Source organism: Lottia gigantea (genome assembly GCF_000327385.1).
Source record: "Lottia gigantea unplaced genomic scaffold LOTGIsca_1, whole genome shotgun sequence".
NCBI classification, from domain to species: Eukaryota; Metazoa; Mollusca; class Gastropoda; family Lottiidae; genus Lottia; species Lottia gigantea.
The window spans coordinates 5,600,279-5,622,138 of NW_008706746.1; the positions used below are offsets into that span (position 1 = coordinate 5,600,279).

General features: G+C 32.5%; 2 protein-coding genes across 2 annotated transcripts; one reads left to right on the forward strand and one right to left on the reverse strand.

Moving 5' to 3' along the window:
• Window positions 1–812: 812 nt before the first annotated feature.
• LOTGIDRAFT_152287 (hypothetical protein) lies at window positions 813–3,163 on the forward strand (the record flags this gene model as incomplete). Its single annotated transcript, XM_009045733.1, has 4 exons — window positions 813–820; window positions 2,071–2,192; window positions 2,445–2,609; window positions 3,102–3,163. 4 exons carry the CDS (start codon window positions 813–815, stop codon window positions 3,161–3,163), a joined length of 357 nt encoding a protein of 118 aa, XP_009043981.1.
• A 264-nt stretch (window positions 3,164–3,427) lies between these two features.
• On the reverse strand, window positions 3,428–11,041 carry LOTGIDRAFT_228022 (hypothetical protein). The gene is made up of 10 exons (XM_009045734.1): window positions 10,945–11,041; window positions 7,002–7,052; window positions 6,713–6,758; window positions 6,224–6,414; window positions 5,847–6,001; window positions 4,979–5,130; window positions 4,529–4,607; window positions 4,207–4,360; window positions 3,945–3,987; window positions 3,428–3,656 (listed from the first exon to the last, which is right to left on the reverse strand). The coding sequence occupies exons 1-10, from the start codon at window positions 10,969–10,971 to the stop codon at window positions 3,595–3,597; spliced, it is 960 nt and encodes a 319-aa protein (XP_009043982.1). The 5' UTR covers window positions 10,972–11,041; the 3' UTR covers window positions 3,428–3,594.
• Window positions 11,042–21,860: the final 10,819 nt, after the last annotated feature.

The window sequence follows — 21,860 nt, forward strand, 5'->3', positions numbered from 1 at the left end:
CAAACTTAAAATTGTTAAGTATTCTTTGTTTTAAATGGGCTGAAACCAGGGAGTGGCCCATTTTCGTTAAAATTTTAATGTGTTCGTCATTTATTATCAGATTTTGTTTTTTGATTTTGGAGTCTGTCAAAACCTTATGACATTTTGCAACTTTGGACGACTATACCAGATTCTCTAATAAACACAGGGTCTTGATTGTTTCAGATTATTAATGGCCTTAAAATTATCTTTGTAATACCAATGTGGTTTACATTGTTAGAATGCATCCGTAATTTTCTCTTTAACGATATGTGACATAGATGGTTTGCTATAAAAATTAAAATCATTAAATTTGGACAAATTAAAAAAAAAGAACTGAAAATATTGTTTTATTTCATAAAATCCTAACTTGACAAAATGATTGACAGCGTGTTATACAACTTTGATAACGAATTTGATGGTTCGAACATTCACACCTTGATGTCAAATCAGTTACCTGGAGAACAGATTAATCTGATTAGTAACCCTTATAAAAATTTATTTATTTTTTTCGAAAAAGTTTTACTTTCAAATTTGAAACATACCTCCATTTAGAGCACTGAATTTGCAAGTTATTTATCCGTTGGAATTTTTTTAATATCTTAATTAGAACTCAAAACTACAAATGTCTAATACATAATACAGGTATGCTGCACTTTGGAGATATTTTAATCATTAGGGGTAGAGCTTACAGTAAATAACGGAACACAATTCAATGGTATACTACTCCTTAGTTTTATTACACACGACGTTTCAACAATCTACATTGTCATCTTCAGGTGAAGTGAGGAAATATGGGTAGGTAGGTAGATGACAAGTTAACGTTCGCTTCCAGCGGATGCTGATATCGCAAACTCGGTAGTTGTTGATAGTCGTAGTAGTTGGTAGTTGGATTGGTTCAAATTGGATGATTCTGTGTTGTTGGTTTGGTTGCTGATTCTTCGTTAGATCTGGTCGGGTCGAATGACATGGCGGTGAAACTCGGCCCTGGATGGTGTAGCGTGAGTTACTCGATCTCCTTCATTCTTCCAAACTCGTTCTGATCATGGTATTTTTTGTTGATTGGTAGCCGAATGGTAGGAAATATGGTACAAGAAGTTATATATATACACACAAAAAAAAAACAAAAAAAAATATAACAATAGCAACAACTAATTAGGGATTAGGAGTGGCAGTAAACGATAGAGATATTTTCTATTTAAGAAGAAAGGATTATCAAATCTTTTAGAGTTCTTAGTTTGTTTGCTATATATTACAGTGGATCAAGTACACTTTCTTTCAACTAAATTTGAAATTGATTTAGTTAAAGTGTAGATATGCAATATGTAAATAAGCATCTGCTTTTCGTTTTTTTTTTATCTTGATCAGTAGCTTTAACTGGAAAGACCGAATTGTGCAAGCCAGTTGCACTAACGGGAAAAATATTAGTTCAAATGGGTATTAGCATTCATGAGAATGAGCACAAACATATAGACAATATTATTGGCTATAAACTTAAATTGCCAATACTTGGTATTGCAATAATTACAATGAAGTTTTTATTGCGTTAATAATTCAAGGCTTTTTGCCAAATTTAAGAGTTTTAATTTCTTGTTCACAAATGGTAGGCTGCTTTCAATGTCATAAAATCATTTCTTTAACATTTCCCTCGGGTGATTGTGTGTGATCATGAAATTGGTGTCACTTACACAGAGCTAGCAGCTATTATAATTACGCCAGCATTGAAAATAGAAGTTTCATTTTTGGGGATTTTTAGGCCAATACAAATACGCCATGCAAAAGTAATTTTTTTCAGGACAGTAAAAATCCGAAAATATTTTCTATTCATTGTCAGTATCCAACATTTGAAGCGAGTGCTAGCGAGCCTGCTTGTTACCCGTCCTGATAAGTTCCAATATTCTTAAATTACCTTTATATGACAATATGATTAAGTTAGTTTCACAATATGGTGTCAAGACAAGAGCAAAAAACATTCATTTTGTAGAATGAATCCATCGATTCGGAATATAATTAGTGATTTTTTCCCCATCACATTCTAATAAATAATTTCAGGCCCTCAACTTTAGCGGCAACTAAACCATATGAAGATTTATTTTATCAATCAGACGTTAGCAATGATACCTTTCTATCGAGAACAGAATGTCGTAATCTATGGGCAATATTTGATGCAGATAGTAAGTTGAATTTTAAGGTTTTCAAGTATGATCATAATATTGCCAATTTTGGTGGACACATTTAATAGTCAGTTTAGACTTCCAGTTCGTTCATTATATGTGTGATTTTTCTAATATCCTGACGTCACTTGTACTAAATGACAATATTTTACAGTCTAAATTGCCAGAGAACCGGACACCATTCTTATTCTGTAAAGTCAAACGGATGGATGGCATTTTATCTCTGAAACATGCCGATTGTTATCTTTGCAGAAAATAACTATATTTCCAAAATAGAATTTGAACTAAAATGGACGTTCTTAGATTTAGACCACAAGGAACATGCACCAATTTTCTTCGAGGAACTGGACAAAAATTTTAATAAAGAAATTGACTCAGCCGAAGTTCAACAAATTTGCTTCTTCTTTGATGACGATGGTAAGCTATATATCAAACCTTATTTTCTGCTTGATGTAACTCGGCGTCTATTTAGCTGAAGTATTAACTTAAAAGAAACAGAAATCAACGTTGCAGAGTGCCACTAGGTAGAGCCCCTACATGCCAAATACTAGAACTTATTCAACAAACACTATTTTTAGATAGAGATATAAATGACAGTTGAAACATTCAATCTGGATGCATTTAATTTTAAATTATCCTGGAAAGTTCAGTGCTTTTGGTAATGCAATTAGAAAAGAACTTCTTGTAGACTTGACATGCTGCATAAATAAGACCAAGAGAAAGGGGAAGGGCTAAATGTAGAGCCTTATCACAACTGAGCAAGCTATTAAGACAAATACACTACACTATTTATTAACTATCCTTCCTTTTGATCAAAATTGAAATATAAAGGGTACTTGCTCTGCAGCATTTAATGTACCTCACGATATTTTACATGTATTATATTAATAACTATTTATTATATTATAGGTGATGGATTTATCTCCAAATTTGAATATGATTATAACTGGAAGGCGTTTTTCTCTGCTTAAATATGAAATGTACTATTCTTCAATAAAGGTTACTATTAATAAATCCAGCAGTAATGATCCATGCCCATATACATCACCTCCTCATTAAATAACTCATTGGTCCAATGAAGGTTCTAAATGCATATACAGAAGTTCTTTAAGAAACCATGTACATGTCGGCAGATACTTAGATTACAAATAAAGGGAAAGTACTCTTGAGTTTCGTATTATCTCAGATTTTACAACCTTTAAACTTTTAACTAATTAAGAATAAGCTTTGGAATTGACCAACAAATTTAGTTTATTTCGTCATATAATCGGTGCATTTTACCATTATCTGAGGTTGCAAGGACACATATCCAATGGATGGGGGGTCACTATAGTAAATAGTTAAACATTGTAGCATATTACAGGAACGATGAGAATGAAATGAACAACTTAAGAGGCATATTTTAATTTTCTTTATCAGATATTATCTTAACATCATTACTTTTCACAGTGACGACTTGTACATCTGAAATAGTCCATCATAAAGGTTAAATTCGACGCATTTTATGGAATCGGTGCACAAGCAGGCGAGAGACTTAAATATCGGTATAAATACAACTTTGACTTCCGCTTTTTAAGATCCGACATAAAACTGTTAGATATTTTAGGCCTGATTCTAACATAGGCTATCTTATTTATAAAATCAGGCCTTCCAACATCATGCACTAGAATATAATAAAGGCGTAAAATAAATAGTTTCTTCATGTAAAGGGAGACAACCATGTCCGTTACAAAATGAAAACATATCACATACCTGTTGCTCTTTTTCTTCGTGATGCAACCAGTGCACATGAATTCTAAAAAGTTAAAACTTTAAGAATTTTCATATATTATACATACACATCATTTTCAATCAGGCTGAACTTAGGAAAGTCTTATGCGTTTTGGTTTCTGCAATCGGCATCATTAGACCAAAAATGCGAAATAAAGATTGTTGATGATCTCGCAAGTAGATTCCTAATAAGACTTCCTCTGTCATATCATTGCCTTTAGCAATAGCACGTTTCCGTACTTACCCCATTACACTCTTCATCGCATGCAGTCACGTTACAGTGAAATTGTATGGTTGTATAGAAATCCATTTGAAACATTTCAAAGAAAGGACTGATTGCTACTGCTCCTGTCGTCACAAATCCTCTATCATTCTTTATTATACGACCATCTCCGCATCTGAAGAGAACACAACAAAAACAAATATTCATGGGATAAAATCAGAAATAGTATATCTATATATATATAGTGTATCTTTACTTCGGCTTATTTACATATTTTGTATACTTTTCAGATTATAAATATCTAAAGTTTGACAATATTATGAAACATTTTCAAAAAACATACCCAGCTCTGATAATGGAGTAACCGATACTTGAATCACTGCTAGGTTTAGCTTCACATCCAATCACATGTAACCCCGCGGCTGTAACAGAGCAAGATACAAATCAGGTTCCGTCATATAACATCATTTTACACTAGTGATCCAAGCCACTATCTGTATTAAACCAGAACAAAACAACCCAAAACGCACGAGTCAAATTTCAATAAAGTAAAATGTCTTCAACTTACTTTACTTTTTTTTATGATTTGGCTAATTCCTGCCATATATTATCCGTGCCCACATAAATGGTAAGGGCTCATTTCCGGTTTACATTCAATTTTTGAAGAAGAAGTAATCTATGATGACGAGAAAATTTAGAAACTGAAATGTTTTAATTCTATATTGTCTTATGGGTTTGTGATAAGAAACTGCACACTCAAAATAAGTGAATCTGGTCAAGAATGAATCTTTACCATTTGTAGCAGTTGCCTTTAAAGCGACCTTTCTGCCCTGTGGAATAGCACCAACATAAGGTTCTCTTAAAACATTGATAACTTCTAAATCAAACTCTCCATCTGCTAGTTTATTACCAGTATTTACCATAATTTGTTTAGGCGCCATGTCACTAGAGAAAGAAATAGAGATCTAGTGTATAATATATTGTTCTTAATATATTGTTCTTAACTTTGACAAATAGACTTGGCTGTCGTGATAGTGATACTTTTTTAAAATGCATTCAAGTATCTCAAGTCCTAAAATCAAACTTAATATTTCAATAATATCGTCATCTTGAGTGCAATTTTGCCAGGTCAAAAGAACTCGTATGCTCTTTATTATTATTGAAGTGGAAAAGCCGGTTTTTTCTCATCTGGTTTTGTAATGCCATTCTATGTAACCTGCATCACTGGCAAGGGGGACTCGGGTTGAAAACTTTGTAGTTATTATGCTGCCATATACCTGGATTGACACTAAGGTTATCGAGCAAGCGAATGCATGGAATGCATTTATGGTAATATTATTGAACTTATGAACACCAGGAAGTACTAAATAATTCTTAACATGTTTTCATGGTTGTTATATTTCTATTTAACAAGAATACCAAACATCATAATATCCATACATTGGATTAACAATAGCAAGCACACTTCATTAATTCAATTAACATGTATAACTTTCAGACAAGCATATTAAAGCATTGTAATGGTCATATCATTATGAAGCTTTAATTACTAAAGATAATATAGTTAACCGTATACCCCATGAGATGTGAATTCTATGTATTTAGAATAACAAGTTATAATGTTCGACTTGTAAAACCCAATTCAATACTCATAGGCTTACCTTTTCCTTAGGTCCGTTTCCTCGGTTTGTTCTGTACCATAATCACCAAAAACACACGTTACCACTTTCTTTTCTTTATGTGTGTGTACATGACTATTGTCTTCACCCCACGGAACGATAATTTTTATTGCGTATATGTCTACGTTGTTTCGTTTCTGTCAAAAAAGTATTTACAAATTGGATACCGACAGTTGCGAGAGTCGGTTTGTTGTACGTTTATCTTGATTCAGCAAAATATTACGATGAACACTTTCAAACCCTTAAAAATTATGTTTGACCAAAAACAATGTGGCAATCTAAAGGAAAAAGATGTATTTGTATACAACCAAAGAAAGGTGCGAAGAGGGGTTGTAAATATGACACAACACCACACTTACATAGAATTGACAAATGCTGGTGTTGGTTGTAACTGTAAAAGTACCGCGTAGTTTATAGTGAACATCATCATCAGTAGTGAAGGACACTGGGACCTCTGAGTTTACACACCACGCTGAAGGCGATATATTCAGATCTGATATCACAGTTATAACTGGTGCATTATCATTTAGTGAAGAACAGTCAGCTGTTACTGTAAGAAAAATAAATTTTCGTCCTTTTATAGAGTTGTCATGATCAAAAACTTGTATAACAGAGGATGAATATTTCACATTTAAAATCCATTACTGATCCATAAAGAATTTCTCTTAAATAATTTCAAATGGCAAAGTCTTATTTAATAAACCCAACTCGAAGAAATTTCAATGGTTCAAATTTTGGTGTCGTGCTTTAACATTACAAATAATGGGCATTAATCTGGTTTCAACATATGAATCGTTTCTATTGTCATTCCTATTCTTATGAAAACGCAATTTGGCTTATAGACTTACTTTGCAATACGGAATTTTCTGGAAATGATTGTGCTACTGTTACCATCTACAATACAAAATGACAAATAAACAAACCAAGTACTGACGAAATCTGTAACAACATATTGACAAAATATGGGTAGCAGCTAATGAACTTTTCACATGAGGAAGTATTTCAATGATAAGTGAGTAAGTATTTCATAATGAAAAGTGGTATCAGTGGAATAAGCATACCCCTCCTTAATTTGATTAACACATCATAGTGGTCAAGGAGTAGGTAACATCTTATTCGTGATGCTTGATGACCTACCTGAATCAGGATGGCTAATACCAGATGATGTGACCATTGTTGTTTTACTTGCTGAAAATATGGATATGTATATCAGACCACACAGAAAATTTGTGAGATATTGACAGTCTTACACTGGATTGGTCCATGCATTGAAAAAAGTAATCTGCCAAAAGATTCTGGGTTCTTTTTAGTTTCAGTTTCTGGAGAAGGGTGTGTTTTTTTTTTCTTTCTCCAAAATCTTCAAACATCTACATCATAAAAATACTGTGAAGAAATTCATAGTCTGGGATGAATTCGACTGCATCTGAGTCAAGAATATTTGTCTTAAACTATCATGTACCGTGGCCCATTGGGGACATTTGCAATTTTTTTATTTTTCGACGTTTCTCAGTGGTTTGAGAGCAGAAGAACTGCAGAAAACAGGAATTGAAATTGTGAAAATTCGAGAAACCGACAAAAAATAGAAGGAATGGAGGGAAATAGAGAAACTTTAATTAGAAAGATGACACAAAATACATAAAAATCACAAAAATTCATAAAAACAATAATTAATCAAAATCGTAAAAATAGTTAAAACATGAAAAATTAAATTTTCCAAAATATTATGAAAAACACAAAAAATTCAAAGTGAAATCGCAAAAAATATTTTCCACCGCGGTTGAAATTATTTACCACCGCGGTTGAAATAATTTCAACCGCGGTTATTAATTTCAACCGTGGTGGTAATACATTTCAACATTTTTTCAACATTTTTTGGAAAAAATTAATTTTTCATGTTTTCACTATTTTTACGATTTTGTGTACTCATTCTGTGCCCTATCATTCTCAATGGATCTTTTTATACGCCCACACATTAATGTGGAGCGTATATAGTCGTCGCCCCTGTCTGTCTGTCTGTCTGTTCACAATTGTTTGTTGACACGATAGAGAGCTGGGTTCTTGATGGATGCAACTTGGTGTGGGATGAAGCCTATTGAAAATCAAACGAATCGAAAAATATTTACTATGAGTTATTGCCCTTGTTCTTGAATTGTTTGTGGGCATGTAAGAGAGCTGGTTTTCTTGATGGATTTCCACGAAACTTGGTGTGAGTGTTTATAATCACTCAAGGATGAACCTTTTTGAAAATCAGACCAAGCGAAAAAAAATTACTATGAGTTATTGCCCTTGTTCTTGAATTGTTTGTGGACACGATAGAGAGCTGGTTTCTGGATGGATTTGGACGAAACTTGGTGTGAGTGTTTGTAATCACTTCAGGATGAACCCTATTGAAAATCAGACCAATCGAAAAATATTTATTATGAGTTATTGCCCTTGCTCTTGAATTCATTGTGGACACGATAGAGAGCTGGTTTCTTGATGGATTTTGACGAAACTTGGTGTGAGTGTTTGTAACCATGCAAGGATGAACCCAATTGAAAATCAGACAAATCGGAAAATATTTGATATGAGTTATTGCCCTTGTTCTTCAGAACCCGTTCAATTTTTAGTTTGTAAACACTCTGGAAGGCACAATTCTTGATGGATTTTTATGAAACTTGGTGAAATTGTTTATTATCACCCAAGGTTGAATCCTGTCCAAAATTAGAATAATCGAAAATTATTTTATATGAGTTATTGCCCTTTTTCTTGAGATTGCGTTTAATTTTTAGTTTGTAAACACTCTAGGAGGCACAATTCTTGATGGATTTTGATGACACTTGGTGAAATTGTTTAATATCATCCAATGATGAACCCTATCCAAAATGAAAACAATCAAACATTATTTTATATGAATTGATGCCCTTGTTTTTGAAAACGCGTTCAATTTTTAACTTGTAGTTGTAAACACTCAAAAATCGTTCAATTTTGTAAACATTCTTGATGGCACGGTTTTCGACAGATGTTTCATTTACTGATAGTTCTTGTCGACCTCCCGGACGACTTGGCTGCCATTACAAAAGTGGGCGTATTACGTTGGGGCATCGCTATTTTTAAATTTTGGTATGTATTTAAATGTCAACATAGAGTGCGTACTACGAAAGCCTATTAGGGCCAAATTCATTGATAATATTTTTTATTTTAAAGTTGTAATTACAAGTTGTAAAGGTGTAATTACAAGTTGTAAAGGTGTAATAACAAGTTGTAAAGGTGTAATAACAAGTTTCTAAAGGTGTAATTACAAGTTTGTAAAGTTGTAATAACAAGTTTATAAAGTTGTAATTACAAGCTTATAAAGGTGTAATTACAAGTTTCTAAAGGTGTAATTACAAGTTGTAAAGGTGTAATTACTAGTTTGTACAGTTGTAATTATGGAGTGTAGTGACAGAGTGTGTAGATACACGGAGTGTAGTGACAGTGTGGGTAGATACATGGTTTGTAGTGACAGAGAGTAGAGAGTGGGTGTATTTGTAGTTACAAAAGGTGTAGTGACAGAGTCAAGTTACAGAGATTGTAGTACATGTAACAGAGTGTGTAGTGAGAGATTGTGCAGTGACAGAGTGTAGTGAGAGTGTAGTTAGATAGTGTTGTGGCAGAGACTGTAGAGACACGGAGAGTAGTGACAGAGTGTAGATGCAGTGGCAGAATGTGTAGTAACAGAAAGTGTAGTGGCAGAGAGTGTAGTGCCAGCGAGTGTAGTGACATGGAGTATAGTAATAGGGTGTATAGCGACGGATAGTGTAGTAAGATAGTATTGTGGCAAAGAGTGTATAGTGACAGGGGGGTAGTAACAGATAACACCTTTATAAACTTGTAATTACAACTTTACAAACTTGTAATTACATCTTTACAACTTGTAATTACACCTTTAGAAACTTGTTATTACACCTTTACAACTTGTTATTACACCTTTACAACTTGTAATTACACCTTTACAACTTGTAATTACACCTTTACAACTTGTAATTACATCTTTAAAAACTTGTAATTACAACTTTATAAACTTGTAATTACAACTTTACTTTACTTTAGTAATTTTTTTTCGCTTGGTCTGATTTTCAAAAGGGTTCATCCTTGAGTGATTACAAAGACCCACACCAAGTTGCATCCATCAAGAACCCAGCTCTCTATCGTGTCAACAAGCAATTGTACAGACAGACGCAGACAGACAGACAGGGGCGACGACTATATACGGCCCACATTAATGTGTGGGCGTATAAAAAGATCCATTGAGAATAATAGGGCACAGAATGAGTACACAAAATCGTAAAAACAGTGAAAACATGAAAAATTAATTTTTTCCAAAATATTATGAAAAACACAAAAAATTCAAAGTGAAATCGCAAAAATTAATTTCAACCGCGGTTGAAATGTATTACCACCACGGTTGAAATTAATTACCACCGCGGTTGAAATTATTTGACACCGCGGTTGAAATAATTTCAACCGCGGTGGTAATTAATTTCAACCGTGGTGGTAAATAATTTCAACCGTGGTGGTAAATAATTTTTGCGATTTCACTTTGAATTTTTTGTGTTTTTCATAATATTTTGGAAAATTTAATTTTTCATGTTTTAACTATTTTTACGATTTTGATTAATTATTGTTTTTATGAATTTTTGTGATTTTTATGTATTTTGTGTCATCTTTCTAATTAAAGTTTCTCTATTTCCCTCCATTCCTTCTATTTTTTGTCGGTTTCTCGAATTTTCCCAATTTCAATTCCTGTTTTCTGCAGTTCTTCTGCTCTCAAACCACTGAGAAACGTCGAAAAATAAAAAAATTGCAAATATCCCCAATGGGCCACGGTAATCATGGGATATTTCATTGTATTAGTGTGTTTACTTTCATGGTTATTTCTCATAAAAATGTGTTTTGTACAGGAAACTTGTACTTTACTGATAATATCAACAACAACAGTGAAGTCAGCTACAATGTCGAAATAGCACTTGGTTTGATTGAAGTTATAAAATAACATGTCAAAGTCAACTGTACAAACAACACGCAGCTCTTAATAACAAATAATACAATAACTTAATACCTTGTCGATGGTGAAATTAAACAACATTTTCCTCAAAATAACAACCTGCGGGCAATTATCAGTCAAGATCAAATTGTAACAAATATTGTTATACTTGCTTTGTCAGTTCATATGATACGAAATGCACGTGCGTGCGTTCGGGTGTCATTTAGACCTGTACAATACGTAACCATTATCAATGTGTCTTTGGCCCAGTTTGATGTTTGTCTTGAATTTTTCAGACACTGGAAATTCACTTACTTTCCAATTCAGGTAGACACCGGAGTTATAGCATCAGATAGACTTTGCTGTAGTTTCAGGGGTTGTATAACCAATAATACAGTATATATTGCATATAGTCAGTTTCCACTGTATTTTACTAGCAATAGTAATTATGGCTAATGGTTATAAAATGTAAATGAATATCAGAGTTGTATTATGTTTTCGATGAACATCAATTGTTCATAAAATCAATTTATTTCATAAAATGTATGTTTCACATATAATTGTGTTATTTAATATGATGCTTTCACTGAAGAATACAGGAATTTAGGCCATCTGTTGTACATGTTTCATCTGTGTTATATTTATCATTATTTGCCAAGATTTCTAACGTATATATGAAAAACGATATGAGGAACGAAAGAAACTTGTAAACAAATATTGTGCCATGTCGAAGTTTCAGATTCCAAGAGGAAGATTCCTGAAGGTTAGAAGAAATTGAGATGACAAATAATATAATATTAATAATAATAATAATAATATATAACAATTACGACGATTTCCGTATAGTATAAACATACATTTGATAAAATAGTATAAACAACTAGTGGTATACATAAAACGATAAACGATAGTTTAATATTTATTTTGCTTAATAATTACAAATACTCATACATAAAATATCTTGTGCTATTTGTTAAATTGTGTTAACAGTCATTACATCCACAGAAAAAACAATCTCGAAACTAGGACAAGTATAAATATATTTACATCTACTCAGATCAATCCGTTAAAAACATGGCATCAATTTCTAATGAAATGATCATCAACCTTATTTTTCTATTTCTCAATCGATCAAGAAGAATTAAAAAAGCCAAATTCCCCTAGGAAAAAAGAGAGAAGAGTATACAAAATGGTAGGCGCGAAGATGTTTAAAGTGAATCGGCGTATTCAGTCGAGAGACACGACAATAAATAAAAGATTGAACAGCAAAACTCTTCAAATTAAAAGATGATTTTGTAATACCATTAATTTAATTCTAGTCAGGAACAACAACAGAATCACATTTCATACTGTTGTTTATTAAGCTCCCAATTTTAACGGTTCCATCGAATTCACCCTATTAACACCCTTTTAAGGCATTATATTGTCACGTTCTCTGCTGGCACTTACTATTCAGATAAATACATCTGTTCAGACTTTAGATATGGAAGAGTACAGTTACTTATTTAGTAACCACTTAGGTCATTTTGACTGCATTAAGTCTTCTTGTCAACATTATTTAGTATTAATATACGATTCTTGACATGGCTCATACAGATTATCATTTGTGTTTATAACAACAGATTAAGAAAATGAAATGAATGAAGTTTTACGTCCTTCTTATGGGCTAATGAGGACGGGTCACGCCATGCAGTGTGCAATGTGGGGAATTTTGCCGGGATCGTGACTATAGTTTACTCTTTTCGATTTCTTACTATCGAGGGATCTTTAGTGTACAGTCTGTAGCACACGGTTTATTGTCTCATCCGAACGACTAGACCTGATTCACTGACAGGGGATAAGAAGGGTAAAGAATGAGTGGGACTAATAAATCCATGTCCTCTGAGTGGATTTGTCAATTCGCCAACTTTTAAGCCGGAACCACTATTCAAAATAATTTGATCTTGGATGACAAGTTTGATGTTATGGCTTAAAAGTAAACCCCAGGGACTGAGTCGTCTGTGTATTTTCTTTTCACCTGTGATTGTCGATTAGTCAGAAACATAATTGTCAAAAATCTCACTTTGAATGTCTGGCTGTATGATCAAAGTGTTAAACTTCCGTATTGAAAGTGTTGAGTGGTAAATAGAAATAACCTTTAAGTAACTAATATCAACTTGGATGTCATGAAAGAAGTTTATTGTCTTTCGAGACTTCGTAAATATTAGGAAAACATAATCGACAATTTAACTGTTATTGAACGTAATGTGAATGATTATTGCGTGACAGTATTGGAATGGTTTTCAGAACTGTTTATAGTCTTCTGATGATATAAGTGCTAACGTAACAACAAAACCGTGCCTTGTATATTCAATGTAGATACTTACAAATGATATAACTGAGGTTTGAATATTTTGGACAAATTTACCAATCTTGGCAGGTAAGAACAAATAAGATTATTTATCATTTAAACACCTGTTTCATTTACATACTTTAATTATGGAACAGATTGATTTGCTTATGGGTCAAATCAAAGAATCAAAGAATACAATTTCCTCGATAAGCATACTGGATTAAAGAATTATTTATTCTATTTCACAATTAGTCTAATGCCATCAAAGTCTAATGTCAAAAATTCCAGCAGTTATTTGGCGTTGGTTGAGCAAACCGAAAATACCAAGACACCATTAAACCCACTATAGAGCACGTTTGAATCTAATGCCTCATGCTATAAACTGTGACTCAACTAGAGGACGAAAGCGGATTAGGGCTCGTCTATGGGATTTTTTTTAAACACAAACATACTCTCATGCATTCTGAGACATCTGTTAATTATGTGAAAATATACGTGGCATGATGTAAAATGAAAGTTATCCAAGAAGATACAAAGGTAATTTTGCGCCCAATTAATTCCTGGGGAATTCAATATTAGTTACATATGTTGTATTAGTTAGGCATGGATCGTTCAGAGACCTTTGATAAAGAACAAACAGGTGTGACTGTTACATGTATTTGAAATATTTAACACGTTAATCATATTACGACTTCGCATTTCGAGCAACTCAATCTAAATCACCAGCGGAAAATTAAACACGAAACGAAACACGCAGATTTGCATTTTTAACCCAAAGTAATTCTTTTCAACAGTAACATAAGCATAGTGATAATTTACCTTCTTGTTTCTTGTAGTCAATCGTTTAAGAAATTTCACCGTGTCGTCATTCCGTTTATGTATCACTACATAATTAAGACACTGGGCATTAAAACAGCCCAGTGACACAAAGATGAATTGCAATCAGTTTTAAGTGCAGCAAATTATGTTGTGACAGTGAACTTTAGCAAAATGTCTGAGCCGTGTCAGATACAGAAATAGGGAATCAAACTGATCTATTAACTGTATAACTGTATAAGTATTACTTTAATTCTGTCTCGTAATAGAGGAATTAGCCGTAAAGGTCATGGTTCACTATGTTCAAAGGGTTGATTTGGGACTTCAATATATGTTAATAATCTTCACAATTAGTGTTCCTTCAAAAAAATCTCAAACCATGAATACAGATTATATTATCTGAAAATTGGGATACCCGAAAGTTATTCGACTTGTTGACAAAGTCTAAAATAGGAAATACTGTGTTCGATAAAATAGGATCATCCAGTCCTTAATTTGGTACACCAATACCTTCAACTTAAAAATATCTATTTCTGTTTTTATTGCGGTCTTTCTAAATATCATCTTTGATGTCATGCAGTCTATGAAATACTTGGGTACGGGCAGTTGCTCACCGGATAGTAGCTCACCGGACGATTGCTCAACAAAGAAATGGAACAAGACATTCATAAACATTGTTATACATTTAAATAGAGATCACCATATTTTTAATGACCTTTTAATTGCTGATCCTGAACAATCTGAAGTGTTGCAATCAGACTGTCGGAATTCACACAGAAGGGTGGCTGTGGTCCACTTACTGCTGAAAACCGACATTCCATGATTCGCAGATGGTGTTGATTCTATATATCTTGGAGGAAGGATGAAACTGGCAAGGCAGACGTCGATTTTTTCACTGAAGCCCCAAGAGTAGCCTACTCTGGGCCTGTTGGAATAAGTTAATCACATAATTAATGTATAAGTCTTGTCAAAGTATCATTTGTGAAAAGGAGCTATAGGTCTGAAAATTGCCGAGCTGCTGTCCTACGCTAAAAACACGATGTGCCAATAAGGGTGTTTGGTTTTTCGACCACTAAAACGTTTTATTTTGTCCATAAACGTTACACAAACGTAGACCAGAATAACACCAACAGCTCATTATTTTTAATGATATATATTAATATATTTAGAGGTGATTTTTCCCTCCCTTTTAATAATTAAAAACTTTTATGTTACACTAAATTAGCACCGTGTGAAATCATGTTCTAAAGAACCGCTGAAATATTTCAGGCAATGTTATTGTTCGATATTACATTCACTCCTGTATGTAGTATTTGGTATCCAAATAATCCCAACTGATATGTTCCCAATTATTATTGAAAAAGTTTTATAATATAAAATATTGGTCGGCAATGGCAATTTCACTCAATAGCAAAAACATGATTAGAATGGATATTATCCATATCCAGCACATCTAATGACTATTGTTCGGAAGGGATAAAACACGGCCAGAGGGTTTTTATAATATTCAAAATCCCGCATCCCGAGGAATTTCCCCGATTGAAAGGGTTTTATCTGACCTATTTATTTGCTAAGGCCTTCTGAAGTTAAAATTGAAGAGGTTATTACATCGGGATTTAATATCTTCAAAATTTTATTCTCTGGGATTTTATATATATAGGTTTATAGGCTTTTTCATCATTTTGAATTTTAATTCAGCTGCCTTCGTCAGTCAAAAAACGAAACCTGGTAAACTGGTTCACTTTCACACTGATTCTAAAAATTATGTTTAGCTTTTCAGCTGCCTTATTTTGCCAAGTATATTTATCAAGTTCTTCAAGAAGACTGTTGATTAATGTAGAACGTTTGACCTCAAATTATGATCTTAAGATCTTAAAAAAAACAAAGACAATTTATATCTGTATCATTTATCACACAATGTTATTTCCGCCAAAAAAAATGCCCCTTTTTAATTTTTTTAATTTTCCACACGACACTGTTTTATTAACTAATGTTTTATTTACTTATTTGATAGATTTTAAAATATTTCCAGACTAAAGTCTTTCTGAATGAATTTCAGATAAACTGATTTACCCTTTTAAATATCTAACTATGATGAAATTCAGTGAATATGGTGATTTGTCATCGTTTGATAAAGATTATGTATGATATTATTGATGGGAATGGTCTAGACCGTATCTATATAACTATATCATACATTAACACATAAAAAAAAATACTTCTTGATATTAAGGTGATAGGCCTATGTGATCTCTTAGTTATGACCTGTTTTAATACGTTTTTCTTTTAAAAAAAATCACATTTATGTTTTTCTTGCTGAATATATCATTTTATCTCCTATCTACCTATGGGGTATACGTTTCGACCATTTTAATGAATATGACGACGCCAGTTCCACTGTAGCTATATATTTAAGGTCAAATAAAGCAAGCATATTTGAATAAATAGGTTCTATAATTCGCAAAATTATAGCCAATTTTCTTAGAAGATGTCATTCTTAATTGAATATTATTTAATATAATTGAATATGATAAAGTCTGTTATCTTTCAAGATATCTAACACACAAATAATCTTATCCAATAATTTTACCATTGAAGCCAAGTCAGGAGAACGAGACGCCGCTATTTGACATCCCAAATAAAAATCAATTTAGAAGCATTTCAGTAAATCAGACTACATTATCAGTAGAATTAAAGACTTGGCAAATACAACGAAAGTAGGAAATCAAGTTTATGTGGTTAATGAAAAATCAAAGACTGATCTCGAAATCACGAGATGTCAAAAGGTTCTCATTTAGGTTATCAAAAATGATTTGACTGTCATTTTGAAATAAGCAGGTCACTCCTTCAAATTTTGAAATGAATCAAAAGGTTTCTAGATATCCGAATACATCATTGAAGTGAATGGTAGAGACAACAAACTAGCACTTGGAATCAAAGAAGATAGAAATCTTTTTAAAGAAAACCATTGCAGTAAGCAAAATATGAGATACGGAAAAGGATGGGTTGCAAAATAAAACAGGATACAAGAAAAACATGATCTATTTCGATCTTTCATGAAGACATTGTTTATCGACGAATTGATTTTAAATACACAAAAACGCAGTTCTGTGTCAATAAATTCTTTCATTGCTGACAATTCAATCGATACTAGCAGCAAAAGCGGATTACATTTGCTTACATTTCTAGAAATCGTCAAGGATTACTTCAGATAGCAGACAAGGATTTTGTTTGCTATAGAGGATTTGAAGAAACTTATTGAGAACGAAACGGTTAAGATGCGAAGAAATCGGAAGTAAACACACTATTGTATTGATAAAATTATCTTTGAAGACTGGCTTTTATCTTTTGTGTCAAGATTCAGAAAAACTAGTATCTTAAGTCAAAATTTAAAAGGAAAAAAGGATATTATATAATAAGAAAAGAGAAAGATATATATTCAGCATAGCAATTATTATTCTATATACTCTTGGATTTTAGATACCGAATTTCACTCCATAAAGAAATTTTAGCTGCACTGCAGTGTGAAACAAAATGCAAACACACATCTAAGTAAATTTTCAAGTGCACTTATACCCCCAAAAAAACTATATTCGTTGTTTTGTGGGTCTTTAAGGCTAACGCTCATCGCTCAATGCGCAACACATGTAATAAAACAATCACATCATAAATAAGCCAACAAATGTTTTACCTGTTTCAAAGCGTTTGCAGAGCCTATACGACGCTTCACTCTCGGTTTTGCTGTCTGAACTTTGCTAGAATCAAACCGAGTCAGTGATTCTCACTTATTGGGAACTAAATGTTCATTATGTGTAAACCTATTCCAAATAACATTCCTATTCAAGTCATTTAGATCGAATTAAGAATTTAATGTTCAGGGTTTGATAAAGTTTCTATAAAGTATAAATTTATGTTCAATTTAATGTCAAACTCAAATATAATTCACGTGAAAAATAATAAAAACAGAAAGTTATTAATGGAGAAGTCAAGGCTGATGGGATTGAATGATTTTTGGTGTGATACGGGTTAAATTTACTGTCGTCAAATATAGATTTTTGGCTCATTACTCAGACTTTATATTGACATCCAATAAAACATTTTCTCTCGGTGAGCATCATAAATCTTAGTGTAAAGAACAATTGATTTATCTAGATGACAAAGTTTTGATTGAAACATGTTGTAAGAAAGACTTAGAACATTAGTTGTCTCTCGTTATTCCTTGTCTCAATTATCCATTACAGACTGGAACAAGCAAGAAGCATGATAATAAACTGTATGCCAGTGATTGCTGTGGTCACTATCACGAGAGAGTCGTGCGTTAATATCTTTGCCGAAACAAATGGCAAAATGTGTAGTACTTAACGACAGTCTTAAAGGGACAGGTTTACCATATTTTTTTGAAGGGATGGGGGGTTATTTGAATATATGTTAATAGTCTTCATAGGTCTTGAAAATGTACGATAATCGCATAAGTCCTTCTAAAAATTTCCCTAAGTCTATAGATGCTTTTTCTATAAACGGCCATGTCTCAAGTAAAGACGACTCGTCTTTTTAACTTTCAAACGTGGATAATTCTGGACATTTTGAAGGCTCAAATTTCGACGATGAGCTGTGACGCTATTACTGATTGGCTTACTGATTCTGAGACTTAAGTGCGATTGGGCAAAAAGTAAAATTGGGAGTGATACAGGAACCTTGACCGAAACACGTTCTGGCTTACCTTGTTGTTTGTGGTTGCTCTCGACTAGCACTCCAGGTACATATAACTTCAATACGGCGGTTAACACATACTCTTCACTTCAAAGGCAAATATTTATTCATATTTAACTCGATATTGATTAAAATTATAACGTTGGTTAACTTTCTAATGCATCAACATATTACTCTTTTGATGGTATTATACGAGAGTTGTTGAAGTAAATACTATGAAAGTAATTATATGAAATAACTGTACTATTCTGTAATTATACTCAATAAAAACTAATTACTTTCAATTTCAAGATATAAAACAAGTGTACAATCAATATTTTACTTGCAGCTTAAAAACCATTAAGTACCATATTTTATTTTCCATGCGTCTTCAAATTTCTAACAGAGCAGTTAAGTGTACTAAAAGAATTAAATTTTCTTCTATCACATAACATTATGAGAAGATTGAAAAGAAAATATCTCTTTCATGGAAAACTTTGTTGATATTTACGTAACATGTACATGTACTAATAAGTTGTTTTAAACTGAAAGGCCACGTCTTAACTATGAAGACACCAAACTTCCAATGATGTTACTTTCAATGGAATAAACCTGATGCAAGTGCATTAAAATATTTTGAGCGTTCCAGACACAGGAAACTGTAAAACGACGGTAGGAAATGTTCATTAAACATCGTCTTTGAAGACTCATTTGATTCGGGGATTTTGCCAGAACATTCTAAGACGTAGTTATCAGGAGTGAGTTAATTATTCTTCTTCTCTCGTGATAAAATGAATATTTTGATAAATGAATATAAATTTAGCTGTTATGTTTCAAATCGATTTCATATTCAAGACAAATAGAACCGTATCATTTGACTTCTGTTTTCTGTTAGTGCTAATTCTTGTCAATATTTTATCTAATCTGTAAAAGAAAGACAGAAAAGATCAAATGACATTTGGATGAATGCATAATCGACCGTTCGTGTGTGTTATCTTAAGACCTGCAATAGCTGATTTTTTTGTTTCTGTTGAACTATACGCTAATCATAGGAAATGAAGTGAGATAAATTATATTATTACTTATCTTGTTCCAAAATGAAATCTACATTGATAATTGAAATGAGATCATTTCATTTTACAAACTATGGTGTTGTCAAATTCAATCCGACTTAATCGTTAAAACCGGTAGTTACTTCAAATCGTGCATGAGATTGCTGTCATTAATGTTGTCGAAGAGTGATTCACATGCAGTTGAGGACATTTCGTACAAAATACATTGGCTTGTTAATGTCTGGAAAAAATCCCGCATAAACTATGATATTAACCTTTGTCTGTTATACCACCCATCCATACTGTCTATATTACATCCTTAAAGTCTTAGACACTTACTAATAAATCGAATAAAATTGTATACATCGAGGAACTACCATAACCGTTAGCTATATCAATTAATTCATTCCAATAGGGGGTCTGACATTTCAAGCTAGTATGACAAAAATGGTTACAATTACGATGTATCTTGAACTGGATATCAGAGTTTGCATCCTTGTGATATTGTAAAATTTCATATAGATTTTATTGTTCTCAAATTCTACAATTTTCAACTATTGACCTTAAATGAGTTGACTCATTACCTGGAGAAATACACTCTTTTTCGAGTAAAACTAACTTAGGTAAAAATTATATTTTACAGTAATATTAAAGTTTTTTTTTTTTGATACTTAGACGTATTTAAATGGCTTTGATCTGATTTATTATTCTAATTGATGTTTCCTCGAATATCGTAACTATTTTCCAAAACCAAATTAATATTATAAGATACACAACTATTCAGTAGATTGTAAACTTAGTTTATTTTACACTCGATAAACCCTTTTTATGGTAATGATATATTTCAAAACTTTATAAAGCTGTTGTTTTCAATCGATTTTGTGAAGTTAATAATTAAATTTTCAATGTGACTGTTTTAGTCACTGTTCAGTGGCATAGAAAGTATTGACAAAATTCTGAATATTGCAACACAATTTTAATTACTAAGTTTTTTCTTTTACTATTTCATTGTCATAAAACTGGTGTAGTATTCTCTGCAGTATTGGAATGGTTATACTCAATTCACTTACTGGTAATCTCATAGTGATATAAAGATAGCTGTACTCAATCATTGAGTTTATGGTATTCAGATGATAGTGTAAACGTTTTTTAAAAAAATGAAAATTTGCCATCAAATTGAGTACAACCATGTGAACAGATGCTGTGAGAATGCTATCAAATTCAGTATAACCATCTGAACAGATGCTGTGAGAATGCCATCAAATTCAGTATAACCATCTGAACGATGCTGTGAGAATGCCATCAAATTCAGTATAACCATCTGAACAGATGCTGTGAGAATCCTTTCAAATTGAGTAACCATCTGAACAGAAGCTGTGAGAATGGCATCAAATTGAGTACAACCATCTGAACAGATGCTGCGAGAATCTTATCAAATTGAGTATAATCATTGAATCAGAGAATACTACATCAATAATATTTCTTTAAATGTCTTACATGAGTTATTGCCCTTGTTTATTGAAACTGGTTGATTTCGTCATAATGGCCACTCCTCGTTTTTACCTAAATCATCAATTAAGAAAACTAAGAAAACATGAAGAAACTTAAGTTCATTGGCAATATCAAATGCTTGTGAAGAAAAGAAAGCTTGCCTAAGTCATGATTTTATTCCAAGTCGTAATTTGATGTCTGTAGAAAATTGATACTTAGACGTATTTAAATGGCTTTGATCTACCAGCAAATAACTTATATTTATTCTTTATTACAAGAAACTCCAGTTCACATCTTCAAAGAAAAGATCACCGATATAAAAACTCGAAATGTGTATAAAATTGATCTGTAGGAGACTGTAAGATGTCGAAAAATATCTGCAGTTAACGACCGGATTAACTAAATATTTATCTCCCATGCGTTAAGTTGTTGATTTCTTTCAAACAATTTTCTATTGATAAAATCTTTTCATTTGCGACATGATCTGGGACCCTTAAAATACCGCCCGTCCGTTCACATTTCTTGAAAAAACAATTGAGGCTGCATTTTTATTTTATCTATTTTTATGAAACGTTAGGAAGGGGAAGCAATTCAATGAAATTTCATTTAAC